This window comes from Hyperolius riggenbachi, chromosome 1 (genome assembly GCF_040937935.1).
Source record: "Hyperolius riggenbachi isolate aHypRig1 chromosome 1, aHypRig1.pri, whole genome shotgun sequence".
Classification (NCBI taxonomy): Eukaryota; Metazoa; Chordata; class Amphibia; order Anura; family Hyperoliidae; genus Hyperolius; species Hyperolius riggenbachi.
Window position 1 is genome coordinate 104,971,728 of NC_090646.1, and position 17,212 is coordinate 104,988,939.

Consider the following 17,212-nt stretch of genomic DNA (forward strand, 5'->3'; position numbering starts at 1 on the left):
CCCTACCTCTCCCATACTGACCTCCTCTTCCTGTGCCCTCCTGCTTTCGATTGGGCCCAAGGTGATTGGGAGATGGCCTACCCTGGTATGGGGCATAACCTCTACCTCTACCCAAGGGGGCTCCTCTCCCCCCTCCCCCTCCATACACCGGCTGTAGTGGTGGTTGGGGCCTAGGCTGGATTGGTTTAACCGGATCCCTTCCCCCTATATGTCCCCCCCTGGGCCTACCACTTGCATCAGGTTGGGGTAATGGTTCAGATGGTCCTCCCCCTCCTGCACCCCCCTCCCCTCCCATTTCATCTGGTTTGGTTGTCACCTTATTTTTTTGCCACTTATAGGCCTCATTGTTTTTATACACCTGGTTGTCTTTGCTAAATTGCTTTTGTTTATCAAGAATTATATCTTTTTCTGCATTATTCAACATCTCTTGCAATTTGGTAGACCTAACTTGATATTCCTCTGAGTGTTTAAATGGATCCAATTTACATTTAATTGTCTCAACCTCCCCTCCTAATTTCTCCAATCTTCGAGTTTTTCTTTTAATCATTAATTTAACCATGCCCTTTCCACATATTTCCGCATATTCAAACCATTCCTTGTTACTTTCTTCACTGTCCTCACCATCAGTGGGAGAGATATCCCATCTATACCTCTTAGGTACAATGCCCTTCCCATCATATTTATGTAAGGCAGCCAAGTCCCACCAAGTTTGTAGTTCTTTGAGCATACTCCCCTGCAACGATTTGAAGTCCTGTTCAAGGCTCGAATGTACAGGGGCATCAACCTGGAAAACTTGGTCCAAATCCACATTCCTGTGTTTCCTAAATTCAAAAACGTCCATGTCTGCAGCAGTAGAATATAGATGATCCGCTTACCCACAATTTAGAAAGATAGCTTGGTTGCCTAGTGACGGAAGAGGGCGGCGACATGGGCGGTACTCAAGACGGGCAGCGACGGTATTTTAATGATGTTTTTAGTGCGTGCTGCCAGCCCCTGAATGAGTCATTACGACGAAACGCGTAGGGCGGAGCCAGGCAGCACGCAGACATTCCGGAAGCACGGGCTAACCAAGGGAGGACGGAGCGCCTTGTATCCGCGGCCAAGGGCTGCTCTGATGTCTGGTGTATCTTGGATTGCCTTTTATTGATTTTAATAAAGGTACTTTTATACGGAGATCGAGTGGAGGAGCGTGGATTACTGTATTACTACATGCTATATACCAAGTGGCTATCCGGTGAGTGGATTCACAGAGGGGGGAACCCTGTTTCTATTCCCATTGGTGAAGGCACATCCCACTGGAGTGCAGCACGAGGTGGAAGCTGTGGCAGATTCATGCAGTATTGAGCACTATGTGCGCTATCTTTACTTTTTTCTCCCATAGGGGTCTTGTCTCACTGTGAGATTGGGACTAAGCAGGCGCAGCATTGATTTTGAGATTGTGTGTACATTGGAGTGAGGTGACTCTTCAACCAGCTGCGATCCCCTATAGTGCTAATTTATTGCTTTCTGTGGAGCGCAGTGTATCTTTCTAAATTGTGGGTAAGCGGAACATTTTTTTTATTGCTACTACGAGTGCCAGGTGGGTGTTTGGGGAAAGGAAGCAAATGGGCAGCCAGCAGGTCATGTAGAGCGGCAGAGAGGAATGCATCCTCACAGGGCTGCTCCTAGAGGCTGGCACCTCTTCAGCCTCTGCCTTGGCCCGGCCCTGTCAGCAGCTTAAAGAGACTCTGAAGCAAGTCTAAATTCTCTTTTTTAACTTTTATTCATTTTAAGCACCATAAGCCCTGCTAAACCGCCACTATCCCATGGCAAAATGAGGGTTTTATACCCCCCAAATCCCCTCTGCAAAATCCACGACTTTCATGATCATGGATTTTGCTGCTCATGGAGGCAGAGCTTGGAGCGGCAGCTCTGCCTCCATGCGTGTCTTTCAGCCGGTGTATCTCCGCCTCTCCCCGCCCATCTCAGTGAAGGAAGACTGAGTGGGGTGGGGAGAGGCGGCGATCAGCAGGGATTGACGCGCAAAGAGGCAGAGCTACAGCCCTAAGCTCTGCCTCAAGCAGGAAGCGCTCCCCAGACACAGGAGAGGGGATTTGGGGGGTATAAACCACTCGTATTGCCGCGGGATAGCGGCAGTTTAGCAGGGCTTATGGTGCTTAAAATGAATACAAGTTAAAAAATAGAATTTAGACTCGCTTCAGAGTCTCTTTAATAAGTTCTTGTATGCTGATGACATGTAACTGTACCTCTCAGTCCCAATACAACTGCAACTATTTTCTCACTTATTTACGTTGATTGATATATCTTTTGTATTTTCATACTCATATTTATTGTGGTTTGTTGTATTTTGCACATGGTCCTAGCACTCTTGCACTTTAAATCTGATACCCCTGGTCACCAGTCTTAACACCTATTTCTATTGTGGGTACAGCTACTGCCATTTTTTTTATACATGGTCATATCCTATCCTTGTGATTTTCATTGCCTTTTGAAACTTGGGTTTCAGTCTGCATGGGTTCCATTTTGGAAACACAAGGATAACAGAATATTCAATAAACCAACAGTAGGTTAGGATAGTGGAAAGGTACATGCCAATTAATTGCACAAAAATCCAAGGATAATTTAAAAGGTCATAATTTTATTTATCACTCATTAAAAATTAAAAGTGACATATACATCCAGCCAACTCACCACAAACACACCACACACATACCGCTAAACATACAGAGAGCCTCTCTAGATCACTAACGCCTTTAGCTAATGGCAGCTCAAAGTCCTCAGAGAAATCTCTAAGTGCAGTACTGTATTACTGTTCATAAACCTAATTAAATGAATCCCATAATCAGATACTTCATCACAAAGTCAGCATAGTTTGTTAAATTCACAAAGGCGATACACTGTAATGCTGGCCAACCAACATCAGTGAAGCAGCATGTAAAGCCAACAGCAAAGCAAAGCAAGCATCAGGAGTATCCAAGCAAGTTAGAGGTTAATGCAGTCTTAGTCCCATGTTACATATAGCCATGCAGCAAAATGACAGTCTTTGCATGCCGTGGCAGCCGCCACATATATAGCACAGGTAACAAGCAGCTGAAGTTCATAGCACTATATACTCTATTGCATCCATGATGCCAGGGATATCTCCTATGTGAATGAAGGGTAATCCCAGAACTGCTGGATGAAACACCACAGCGATGGCTGGCCAGTCTTGAATCCAGAGTCTCTAAAAATGGAGCCCAGTAAGTGGAGCTGCGTGGACCCGCTGTATCATATAGTGACGAATATGTCGGTGTTTGCATGGGACAAGAGAGGCTATGTCACCAGCACAAGGCAAACAAATTTTAGTGGAGCACTGTGGCAGTCTCACATGGGCAAAGAGCAGCGAATCGGAGTCACATTAATTTAGCACGCTATACATCCCGACATGTTTCGCCGGTAGCATCTTCCGGCTTCCTTTAGGGGCCGTGTCAACAGAATATAATTGATCCCAGGCCTTACTTATTACTGCATATCAGACTACTTTCTATATTCATATATCCAAGCTGGGTAATATGTTTTTAAGTATTTTACGTGTATATTATGTTCAGTAAAATGATACATGTTTGGGATACATGCAGTGGTGCTTGACTTATTGGCCTCATTTTTGGAGCATTTACTTTGTCTGTTGTAAGAGGCTTTTTGAACACAATAGGCTATTGGTGCATATCATTCCTTTTTTTTTTGCAGTGTTACCACGCCCAGGTATTATACAGGTATGCTCACTGAATATTTTTTTACTTTTTCTATATTTAGGTACAAGGGCAAGAAAAAATGTCCATTCAACAAGAAGACTTTGGAAAAACTTATGGAAAAGAGTCAAAGGGAAAGTCTAAAAAGTGTCATTCTGCAGAAGAATTTTAAAAAATGTACTGTGGAAGAAGCAAAGGAAAGGGTGAGCGTGTTTTCTGTACATATGACTGATCATTGCAGCCTAGTTTCATTTGTTTTGAGCAAAGTGCTATTTTTTAATTGAAAGGGAGGGATTTAATGGATGCAGGCAAGTTTTCACTTCATATCCACCAGTGGACATCAAAGGAGGTTGGCACGGTCAAACCCTTCTTTCCCATGATGTTAACCACTTCTTGATGCCTAATTTTAACTTCTGCAATTAATGTTAACCCCTTTCTGATGTTTCACCGCTACTTCTTAACCCTGGAAATCTAACTTTAACCTTATTTATTTCACAACACTAAACTTCTGAATTAATAAATAACTGAAACCATAACTCTAACTAATACTCATCTTCCAAATCTTCACAATCCATGCATAGGAGGCTGAAATTTTGGCAGCCGAGGCTTTTGCTATTTAATATTCAAAGGATGACACTCAAACTAGGTTGAAATCCCGCAATATTGGTGGGGGGGGGGGGCGTGGCCAGCGGCCGAAGAAGATGGCGGCTTAGAAGCCCTGCTCCGCACCCACCGCTCGCACAAGCCTTCATCTACCGCACTGTAGCGAGATATAAACACAGGCTGAGACTCCTGGGGACTCGCAGGCAACATCCGGACCCGAATGGGAGGTCGGCGCTCACACAAACCCCGCAAATCCGCCTCTACACAGCGCGCCTCTCCCAAGTCCAGCAAATCAAAGATGGCGCCCAGACAGCAACGCAGCAGCTCCCCCGCTCAGGCCTCCGACGATAGCAGCTTGTCAGCCTGCTCCCAACAGACCAGGAGATCGGAAAGGTAAGCCCAGGCTACAAAAGGTACTAGGGATCCTTCTAATAGAGATAAAAAGCTTCTGGAACAGTTTGAACTAATATTACAACGCAAGGTGGATGAAACTACTAAAAAGATAACATCCCAGCTAAAACGGGAGATTAGAGACCTGGGGGCACGTACAAACACCCTTGAACAACGCATGGCTGAGGTAGTGTTAGCTGCCCATGAAGGGGAGATGGAGACTGTCCAAGCTGATGCGCAGTTCTCACAGCTGAAACTGGAGGACTTTGAGAACAGGGCCCGGAGGGTGAACTTAAGAATCAGAGGGGTCCCAGAGACTGTCCCTGACCTTACTTCCACAATCACAGCTTTATTTCAGGAATTGGACCCTACAATTCCTATTGACAGACTGGAATTTGACAGGATCCACAGGGCCCTTACGCCCCTGAAATCAAACGGCCCCCCTAGAGACATAATTGTTAAACCAACGTTTTATAACACGAAAGAGGCTCTATTGAAAGCAGCAAGGGACAAAGAAGATCTTGTGTTTCAAAGTTATACGTATCAACTGTTTTCAGACCTAGCTCCTGCCATGGTTCAACGTAGGCGAGCCATGAAACCCTTTCTACAGATCCTGATTGCCCATAAAATAAAATACAGGTGGGGATTCCCCTTTAAGCTGCTTTTCACATATCAAGACAAACAGATTACAGTTTCTACTCTGGAGGAAGCACAGCGGAAATTTGAGAAACTGAATCTAAGTCTCCCAGCAGGCTCACCCACCCACAGCCAGCAGTCTGTTCGATCTACCCCTCTTTGGGAAACAGTGAAATCCAAACACACAACCTCAAGGCGTCGTAACAATTCTGAATCACCCTCTAGACTCTCGGACCCCGGATGAACTATATCTCAACCCCCTTTTTGGTGATCGCCAGACACTGATTACCCTAGGCACTTTGAGCCTCCCCAGTCCCTCAACTCAGGAGAGACTGGCATTCTAACACGATGTGCTAAATCCACTTTTTCCCTTCAGTTTTTGAATAATCATCACATGAGCCCTTTACCGGTTATAGCTATTCTAATATGTTCTTTAGAGATTAACCCTTAAGGTTTTATGCTTTTTGTATTGATAGACGTTTTAAGATGACCAGTCAATTGTTACCTTCTCTGGGCTGGGTGTGTGTTTAAGGTCAATTCCCGTCGCGCCACAACTGGATGGGGCTACTGGAAGGGATCTAACACGCAGCATTTGCTACCCTATCCCTTATGTAACTTAAACAGTCCATAATAATCCCTAATGGGTTCAAGTTTTACATTACTGGGCTGAGCAGATAGGACTGAAATATACTCTCGTCTGTTGCGGAATTCGATTATATTGTTCCTTTAAGAATGCTGTGCGAGCGGAGGGGACCATTAGTTCCCCTTCTACCTTTTGGATGGCTTTGCAAGCGGCAAAGCCAGGTAGGTTTTTTGGCCCTTATGTGTCAGTTCGACACAGAGGAAGCCATTCTAAAGTTTGTGTTTGCATCCCCCTGTTTGGCCTCCTTCCAGGGGGATGCACTCTTCTAACCTTTTCACTTTTTTCCTCCCTTTCCTTATTTCTGTCTCCCTTTCCGTGTTCCGGCGAGTCCACTGAGGTAGGAGTAGCAGCCCAGGATACGACTACAGATCTCAATTCAGTACATAATCAGATGCTACCTGAGGTAAGATGGCCATGATAAACTCTAGTGCTGACCTTTCTGTGATCTCTCACAATGTTCAAGGCTTTAACTCTCCTCAGAAAAGAACAAAAGCCTTCCATTTTTATAAATCTTGTAAAGCAGACATAGTATGTCTCCAGGAAACGAGATTTTCAGTTTCATCATGTCCCTCTTACCTTAGCTATCATTTTCCTTTAGTTTACCATTCCAGAGCGCGGGAGAAAGTGAGGGGGCTTACAATCGCCATCCGACGAGGCCTATCTTTTAAATGCACTTTTCAAATAACCGACCCAACTGGCAGATATGTGTTACTAGTGGGAGACCTACACGATACACGGGTCACACTAGTGTCATACTATGCCCCTAACAGTTTTCAGGAGCGTTTTTTATCACATTTACTACAAGTCATACAAAACCATTGTGAAGGTACATTAATTCTATGCGGAGATACAAACTCGGTATTAAATGAAATGCTAGACAGATCTAAACCATCTTCCCATAGTACCTCCTCCCAGTCTCCAGGAGTTCCTCGCCCAAACGCAATCAATACCCTATTCCACTCCCGAGGTTTGTTTGATGTATGGAGAGAATTGAATCCGACAACGAAGGGCTATACATTCTATTCTAATCCCCACCAAAGTTTCTGCCGGATCGATCACTTCTTCTTACACCAAGCGACTCTACCAAACGTAATTAAAGCTAAAATTCTATCCGTGTCATAGTCAGATCACAGTCCTTTATCGATTCAACTCTCCTCTCTAGTCCCTCGAAAGACTAGTTTTCGATGGAGAATGAATGACTCGCTGCTCTCTGATGAAGGCTCTTTGGAAAGGATCCGTTCCTTCTTATTGGAGTTTATAGACGATAATAGTGAATCAGTGCAGTCAGTGGCGTAGCTAAGGAGCTGTGGGCCCTGATGCAAGTTTTACATTGGGGCCCCCCAAGCACTCTATACATAACAATTGATACGGCGCACCAAAACCTGCCAATGTCAACTACAGTGTCAGAGGTGCAAGAAGGGGAGGGGAACAGTTGGATAATGATTACCACTATTCAAAGTATCTATAGAAGTGATTATTATGAGCACAGGATCAATAGAGAGCCAATACTGTAGTTGAGGGAGGGCCCTTCGGGGCCCCTCTGGCCCAAGGGCCCCGATGCAGTCGCTACCTCTGCACCCCCTATTGCTATGCCCCTGAGTGCAGTCTCCTATCACTTTATGGGAAGCTCTCAAAGTGACTGTTAGAGGTCGCCTTATCAGTTTAGCTTCCTTTAAAAAGAAACAACGCCAAGAGGAAATCCTTGATCTGACCCACAAGCTAGATGTAGCTGAATCAATATGGAAAGCTTCCCCCACCACTAGCTCAAAACAAGCCAGAGATCTTCTACGCACACAACTAGATTTAAAACTATCTAACATGGCTGAAAAACATTTAAGATGGCAGCGAAATAAGTATTACAGATGGGGTAATAAACCCCACACAATGCTAGCCAATAAATTAAAGCACAGAATATATAAGCCCCCAACTTTGTCTGTCAGAACTGCACAGGGTCACATCACCTCTGACCCCCATAAGATTACCTCTAGCTTTCATGATTTTCTTAGTAAGCTATATACACAACAGCCTCTCTCTAATAACTTAGATATTAATAACTTTCTTGAGACTGTACATCTACCAAATATCTCAGCAGACTGGACAGATTTATTAAATAGAGATATCACCTCTGAAGAGGTTCAGGAAGCTATCAAATCACTACGCGTCTCTAAAACGCCAGGCCCAGATGGTTTCTCTGGTCTGTTTTATAAAAAATTCTCAACTGTTCTGACCCCTCTTCTGGTATCTCTTTTTAATAAATACAAAACAGGCTCCCTCCCACATCCTAGCTCTCTTCAAGCTGACATCACAATGCTTCCAAAATCGGATCAAGAACCTCTAGATCTGACCCAGTTCAGGCCCATCTCACTGTTAAATATAGATAATAAGCTACTAGGCAAGGTCTTAGCCACTAGGATCAATTCCTTTTTAGCTGATATTGTGTACAAAGATCAGGTCGGCTTCGTACTGGGCCGCCAGGCCTCAGGCGCTATATTGAGGGCAATCCAAGTTATCGAATCGTTTAAAGATAGGAAAGTTCCGGGACTGTGTCTTTCCTTAGATATTTATAAGGCTTTTGACACAGTTTCCTGGAACTACCTATTCAAAGTTCTTACAAAATGGGGCCTTGGGTTTTCCTTCACAGAATGGGTCAGAGTTCTGTATTCCAGACCTACGGCTGGCATACACTACTCTGGCTATTCCTCCCCGATATTTGAAATAGGCCGGGGGACTCGTCAAGGGTGCCCCCTATCGCCCATCTTGTTTGTTCTAGCGATCGAGCCTCTAGCTCAAGCTATCAGACAAAATCCTTTGATTTCGGGCCTTGAGTGTGCCGGAATACATCATAAACTAAACTTATTCGCAGACGATTTATTATTATTTTTAACGCAACCAGAAACCTCTATTCCTGAGCTTCTTATACTTCTGGAAGACTTCTCCAAAATTTCTGGTCTGCAAATAAATGTTGGAAAATCCAAGGCTCTAAATATAACTCTTTCTCCCCAATCATGTCAGTCTTTTAAATCTAACTTTTCCTTTGCATGGCAAGCTTCTACCCTGGAATATCTAGGAATAAAATTGACTTCTTCTTATCAGACTTTGTTCCAAAACAACTATTACCCCTTGGCTAAGACCTTAACTCAATTATTACAGCAATGGTCCACCTACAATATTTCCTGGTTGGGTCGGATAAACTCCATACAAATGACCTGGTTACCAAAGATTCTTTATTATTTTCGGATGCTACCAGTACGAGTCCCCCCTCACTTTCTCCGAATGCTTCAAGGTAAATTATATAATTTTATTTGGGCAGGAACTCGCCCACGAATCCCTAGATCAACTTTATATATACATAAGCGAGACGGAGGACTGGGAGTTCCCAACCTAGGCAATTATTATCAAGCAGCCCAATTGGCACATTTGATTGATCTTTATAAAGGCTCACGGATGCCAACATGGATTATTTTTGATATACTAGCCTCAGCTCCCCAATCAGTTCAAACCCCTATGTGGTTACATAAGCCCCTTCGCCCGCACAACCTGAGTAAAATACTACAACACCTTCTGTCTATATGGGACTCGATACGATATTCACGAAAGCTGATGTCTCCAACATTACCGCTTCTATCATTTATCAATAACCCTAAATTTCCCCCAGGATATGATATTCCACTTAGCTTCAAATGGTGGAGAGACAAGGGCCTAGAGCAAGTACAATCTTTGTTAGGGAGATCAGGGATCTTAAGGTGGGAGGACCTCCAAGCAAAATACCAAATTCCTTCTGGGGAATGGTTCCGATACACACAACTAAAACATTGGTTGCAATCTCTCCTACCAACCCAAACACAATTTCCACTATCTCTCACAAATTTTGAACGTCTCTGTGCCAATAACCCCTTTTTAAAAGGGATAATATCAGAACTATATGCCTTACTTAACAACCCATCTCCATCATTTCGTCACAATTATGTAATAAAGTGGGAATCTGACTTGAAAAACTACAGAGGAATGGGGAAAAGTGTGGGGCACAGTCCCTAAGCTCTCCCTTAATTTGATGACGGTTGAATCAGCATATAAAGTTTTATTTCGATGGTACTGGGTACCAGCCAGGTTATCGTATTTGGCCACCCCAGACTCAGATAAATGCTTTCGGGGTTGTGGAACAAAGGGGGACATGCTACACACCTTTTGGTCATGTTCTATGTTATCCAGATTCTGGGGCAGAATCTTTAGACTTTTATCCACGTTATTTGGCAAAACAATTTCCAGAGATCCCTGGTCAGCTCTACTGCATCATAAAATTGACTCCCTTACTAAAACCCAGAATGCTCTAGCTCACTTTATATTTGTCGCAGCCGCTCAGACTATCGCTAAGGCGTGGAAGACTCAATTTGTGTCATTTGAGGAAGTCAAGAATAGAGTAACGGCCTTCTTGATCCAAGAACAGATGGCTAGTCAGCTTGAAGACAAGGCAAAATTGTTTTCTAAAATATGGGATCCCTGGAGGTTGTATATTGGCCTACCCTGACTGCCATTTATTGAGAATTGATAGTGGACTTTAGTGGACGACCGGACTCTCCTCTCTTCTCTTTTTTTCTTCCCTTTTCTTCTTCTATTTCCTCTCTATCCTCCTCGAACCCCTATATATATGGGCTAATCTTGCTCTTTCATAGGTATAAGTTAAGTCTATAGCCTAACAGTAACTATTAGGAATCCTAAGATAACAATGACGCTTTGATCTAGGTTCGTCTGTTGATACAACATGATACTGAATATGAAGCCTATGGCAAGACTATTTGAACCTTTACTGTAATCATCCTTGTTATTTGGTAAAATGTCATTGTGTCTCTCTGTTTGATGAATTGCAAGGACATTGCAATCTTGTTTGTTAAAATTATCTTTGAAAACTTCAATAAAAATATTGAAACAGAAATCCCGCAATATTGTTGTTTTTTTGTTTAAATGACACTCAAACTAGCCCAAGCAATCAAAATCACACTTGTGGCCACTAATGCCTTGTGTCATAGCATCAACTATGTTTAAGCTAAGCATCAATGCCCACATATACTACATCATAGTGAACTGCTTAAAGGTTATGGATTCCCCACCTTTCCTGTATTATTTAAAAGTCAACCAATCAGAGAATTGAAATGAGGGGACCACGAATCTGCTTTATGGCACACAATATTGATCTGATAAGGAATTCATGAACTCTTTCAGCTCTCCACTGGATTGTCAAGCAATGGCAAAAATAGGAGGAAAAGACCTTAGGATTATGAGGTGGTTTTAGGTTTTAAAGTATTTTGTTATGTAGAATATGCCAATGTTTCTAATCCATTTAATCTTCTTGAAATGAATATTATTGATATATTCAGCAATAAATAGACAGGTATTGGATGTCTCTTCTGCATAATGCTTGCGTTTCTCTGCAACTGACTTTACCCTTCTCGTATTGAGAACATTTTACTTTCAATTCCTCCTAATCCTTAGACAAACACAAACAAACAACAAACAAACACAGAACATTTATATTGCGCTTTTCTCCTTGCGGACTCAAAGCGCCAGAGCTGCAGCCACTAGGACGCGCTCTATAGGCAGTAGCAGTGTTAGGAAGACTTGCCTAAGGTCTCCTACTGAATAGGTGCTGGCTTACTGAACAGGCATAGCCGAGATTCGAACCCTGGTCTCCCATGTCAGAGGCAGAGCCCTTAACCATTACACTATTCAGCCACTTGCTACACTATTCAGACAACTTCTTTATCTGAAATGACACTGAGGAAAGTATGGAAGACTTTCTAGAACAGGCATGGGCAAACTTGGCCCTCCAGCTGTTAAGGAACTACAAATCCCACAATGCATTTGCCTTTATGAGTCATGACTGTGTCTGTCAGACTCCTGCAATGCATTGTGGGGCTTGTAAATCCTCAACAGCTGGAGGGCCAAGTTTGCCCATGCCTGTTCTAGAAGCTTTAAATAGTAATGATTAAGGGATCAGACTGAAAGAGAAATGCAGGACTGTAAATTTCTTAGATCTACAGACTCAAAGGAAGGAGAATAGGTGGATCACCAGAACCTACTTTAAACCCACAGATAAGTGTAGGCTGGCGCAATAAAGCATGCCTCGATTACCCAAGGGTCATTTCACAAGGATCTGAGATAACAGGCTATGGAATGAGCCAAAATGAGTCATAGTTACATGTTTATCTAGGTTGAAAAAATACAATGTACCATGATCCAGAACAAGGAATAGAAATCTTGAAAAGATTATCTCCTCAACTAAATCAGATTAGAAAACAAACAAACTAAAACTAACAAACTAATTAACTTATACACACGTAACTCTAAACACAATTGGAAAATACAATGTTTCACCTTACAAGAAGGCTTTGTCAGGAGTGCTAGACATAAACAGTGTACAATGCTAGTGCATGAAATACAAATTAAATGCAAATTGACATAATCAGACATAGCAGCATAGGGGCAGCCATATTTATTAGTTAAACCAGTAGGATTAGCCATACTATGCCAGGGGAAAAAAACACATATATAAGTAGATAAATACTTGATCTACTTACATAACACATGTATTATACTGTCCACATTTTGATTTCAGTGAATGTTATATAGTAAATGAAGAGAATTCTGTTCCTGGTGGGAACCATGTCTTTTGCCCACAGTTTAGGCTAAATCCTGATGTCATTTCTGCCCTTTACTTTTTTTCTTTTCTCCTCCAATCACGGAGTCACCTCAGCCTTGCTTGTAAACACAAGTGAGCAGGGAATTGTGTTTCAGATAAGTAGCTAGGCAAGGAAATACATGGAAGAGGAGGAATATATTATAAATAAAAAGCACCCCAGCCTGCAACTGTTTGGCACTGACTACTAAAGGGCCAGTGCTCCTTAAGTATGTGATAACTCCAAATTATAACAGCAGAAAAAGTTTTGAATGCAGGATTAGCATCTTTATCACTTAATACACCCAGACCAGTTGCTGTTGAAATTTTATTTTTATGGTGACAACAATCCCGCTTTAATAAGTAAAGTTTTTAATTTAACCTCTGCTTACCGCATATAGTCCCAGAAAAAACGTAATTGATGTAGTATTTCAAACATATTTTGTCTTTGCTTAGACCTCAGTACTGGTAATACTGGTAACAGTAATTAAAACGTGAATCTGAATGCATGTTCTTTTTCTTCTGAAATTTAGACTGCAGCTGATATGGAAGCATGTTTCATGAAAGTAAAAGATGTTTTCACCCAGAAAGTAAAAGGTCTTCATAATCAGAGGTAAGATACCCTTCCAAAAATATTTATTTTCAGTGAGCCACTTAGGTTAAAAGTAGAACCTTGTTTGTACCTGTTTGGGCACACTCTCATAGTTTTCTATTCCAACACTAAAAACCCTTATATGCTGCCAATAATGGTCATCGAAAATGATTATTCATTGGTGCTGAGCACTGATCTACCAGCAAGAACAGAAGAAAAGAAGACAGAAACATAGAAGAACAAAGAAAAAAAGTGTACTAATAAAAATGCAGGAAGAGGTGTAGAGAGCATGACATCAGAAGACAAAAGTAGAAAGATTAAGAGACAAAAATAAAGACATGAAAGAAGACAGACTGAGAAGAAGATTAATAGAGAAACAGATAGAAGCACATAGGAAAAAAAATGAAGAAAAATATATTTTTATTTCTGTCTATTTTGAATAAATATTTGTACTTAAAGGAAACTTGAAGTGGGAGACATATGGAGGCTGTCCTATGTATTTCCCTTTAGCAGTACCAGTTGCCCCATGTCCTAATCATTCTGGCATCAGTAATGTCTGAATCACACACCTGAAACAAGAATGCAGCTAATCTTGACAGATTTTTGTCAGAAACATCTGATCTGCATGCTTATTCAGGGTCTATGGCTAGAAGTATTAAAAATAGAGGATCAGCAGGACTGTCAGGCAACTAGTATTGTGAAAGTTAAATGGATATGCCAGCTTCTGTATCCCTCTAACTTCAGGTTCCTTTTAACCCTTTATGTTAAATAGGTAGGGGGTCTAAAATTACCTATTTCCCATTCATCTGCCAATAACTTTATCACCACTTATCACACCTAAATGATCTATATCTTGGTTTTTTTGCCTCCAATTATGCTTTTTAATAGGCAATTTTTTATTTTTTTTAGTAATTACTTTATTTTCTATGCAATTTAAAGGGAAAAACAAGGAAACAATACGCTATTTCTCCATTTTCAACCCCTATAGTTTTAAAATTAACAATGCTAATGTAGATAAAACCCACAAGTTATTTACCTCTTTGTCCTGGCTATCACAACATTGAAAATAAGTCCTTAGTACAATGTATGGCGACAATATATTATTTGGAAATAAAGTTGTATCTTTTTCATTTTGTGTTTTAGGGTTTCTCATTGTACTCTATATAAATATTTACAATCCCTAATTTGCAAAATAACTATAATATACCCTTACTGTATACATATATAAAAAGCTAAGTCCCTAACGTAACAATGTATGTATACTTTTTGAAATTCCGTCAGTTTGGCTCTTTTTTTTTTGTAAAAATATTTCAGTTTGGTAACTATGGTAGTGAGAGAAGGACAGTAAAAGGTTAATGTGATTCTTATTTATATGTGTAGTTTTTTTGTTTTTTTAGTGCACTATTACATTTTGTCCACTAGATGGCACATTCCTGCATAGAATCACAGCTGAATCACAGCTTTCTATGAAAATAGAAAGTGAAAGTTTTTCTTTACAGATTTTAATTGACTTAATTGTTCGTTACAGCAGAGATTATTCATAATCAAGCACTTAGATTGGCTTTGGGAACATATGTTCCCATTCATCAATCTGTCGACAAACGGCAAAAAATGGGGGCATGTGTGTGCCCATACGTGTACTGTGCACTGGAAGCTGAAGACAAATATCTATGCCCCTGGGACTTTAGATTAAGTCCTGTGGGGCATAGATATTTTGCCCCACAAACAACAACTAGTTAAAGAAGGCTCACGGGCTCTATCATAAGTCCACCCAGAGCCTACCCTCACTGATAAGGGTTATTATATTTACCTCCCTCGACATGAGGTTGGGATGAGCCCCTTGTTCATACGTTGGACAAAGGTATTCTTAAAGTGGAAGAATAGAGCTGTTGGTGAGCTTAATTTATTTGGATTTCCTATTCCATTTTATCACATTTAAACTTTTCTTTTGGGATTTGTTTTTTTCAGTGCTTTGTATATTACACATAATCCGGATGATCTGCATGTAGCAACAATTTTGACGTCACTTTGTTATAATCAGAGTATCAATATGCCACACCATCAAGTTTGATGAGAGCTATTTATCTCATTTCAGGTTAGGTGGCATTTACATGTTATTATAAGGGTCTCCAATGACTGCTTTAGTTGTTGAAGTCAGATTAGCAATGTTGTTATGATTTCAATTCAGACTTGAAACAGTAGTTGAGCCAACCTGGAATATTCCAATACATTTAGTAGATCAAGATCTGCAGTTTAGTGACTAGTTTTTAAGCAAGTTCAATTCTTGAGTTAAAATTTTACCTGTAATGTTCTACTACTTTTTCAAGAAAAATGTACAATTCATGCAAATTTGCATCAACCACTGTTTACATCTTTGCATTTGCTGAACATCCATAAAATACATTCCAGTATACAGTATATGCTGATAAACGAAGATAAAAAAAACAGGGGCATGGCTAGCGGCTGCTCGTGATGGACGCTTTCTAAGCGAGCTCCGCACTCCCCGGCTGCATCGGCGCAATTCTAACTGCTCCCACACCCACAAACGTAGCCTACTTGCTGTCTAAAAGACCCCACAGTGCCCCGATACCAGATGGGAGGCAAAAAGGGCCGACAAGAGGAGGAATCCGCCGAGTCCTCACGACAGGAGACACGCGCAAGGAGATCCAAGATGGCGCCCGGCTCCAGTCAGCAAAGCCAGCAGAGAGAGCTGGAGCACCCGGACAGCGAATCGGATGGAGAAAGCAGGGCCACCAGCCTCATCGTGTCTCAGGCAACAGGACGCCAGAGCGAGGTAGGATCCAGAGTGCCTAAGCAGCTTACAGCTAGAGACCAGGCACTGCTCGATATGTTCCAGGTGATTCTCCAGAGAGAGCTAGAGGAGGCCTCAAGTAAACTAGCCACTCGCCTCTCTAAAGAGATAAGGGACCTAGGCTCCAGAACAAACGAGCTAGAGCGCCACATGGACAATGTCGATGTCGTGCTAGACGAACATGAGAAAGAACAGGAGGCAACCCAGACAGACCTCCAGGCCGTACACCTACGCATGGAAGATTTTGAAAACAGGGCCCGCAGAGGCAACCTGTGCGTAAGAGGCCTACCAGAGAGCATAGTTGATCTAACCTCCACAGCCACCGCCTTGTTCCAGGAGCTGGTCCCCAGTTTGCCCCACTAAACCTACCGGCCTCTCCCGGGACATTGTGATTAAGTTTACATACTACAGGTCCAAAGAAACCATCTTAAAAGCGGCACGTGATAAAGAGGACCTGGAGTTTCAGGGCCACCGCTACCAAATTTTTGCGGATCTCGCACCTGCTACAATCCAAAGACGGAGGGAGATGAAACCCTATATCCGAATCCTCCAGGCACATGATATAAAATATAGCTGGGGCTTCCCCTTTAAAATGATGTTTTCATATAACAACCGAGTCCATGTGGTCTCTAACCCAGAAGAGGTTTAACGAAAGCTGGAAAGGTTAAAACTCTCTCTGCCCGCTTCCTCCCCGCCCCGTAGCTCCGGTTCTCCCCGATCACAGCCTCAATGGGAAAGAGTGAAGTCCCAGCACCAGTCCAAGCATCGAGACAAGGAAGCTCCAGCACCGAGCACCCACTCAGACCCTGGATGAGACATATGGTTTTACTTTGGCTACTCCCTTTGCTGACTCGTGAAGGCGCACTTGCCTACACTAATTAATGTGGACATTTCCTCGATACTGACTCTGGACCCGTACCAGTCCCACTTCACGGGTCTAACTAATTTTCTTTTGCCTTCCTTCTCGCTAAGTATTATTTTTGATCCGGTATAACTGCGGCCTTTTTGCAACTTACCAGACACCGAGACCTAGCGCCTGACTAGAGGCCTCAAGAACGCACTCTGTCATCTATATTTTTTGCATGGAATTTTTCTTCCATTTACATAATGTACCTATGTCTCCCCCTTGCCTTTATGT

The 17,212-nt window shown here is 42.1% G+C and overlaps 1 protein-coding gene across 1 annotated transcript in view; it reads left to right on the forward strand.

Moving 5' to 3' along the window:
* The window catches only part of LOC137558246 (uncharacterized), a 57,122-nt gene that overhangs the window by 21,220 nt on the left and 18,690 nt on the right, over positions 1 to 17,212 (forward strand). The window contains exons 4-5 of the mRNA XM_068271732.1: positions 3,793 to 3,931; positions 13,204 to 13,283. Coding sequence (XP_068127833.1) covers positions 3,793 to 3,931; positions 13,204 to 13,283 — 219 coding nt within the window. The remainder of the gene's footprint in view (positions 1 to 3,792; positions 3,932 to 13,203; positions 13,284 to 17,212) is intronic.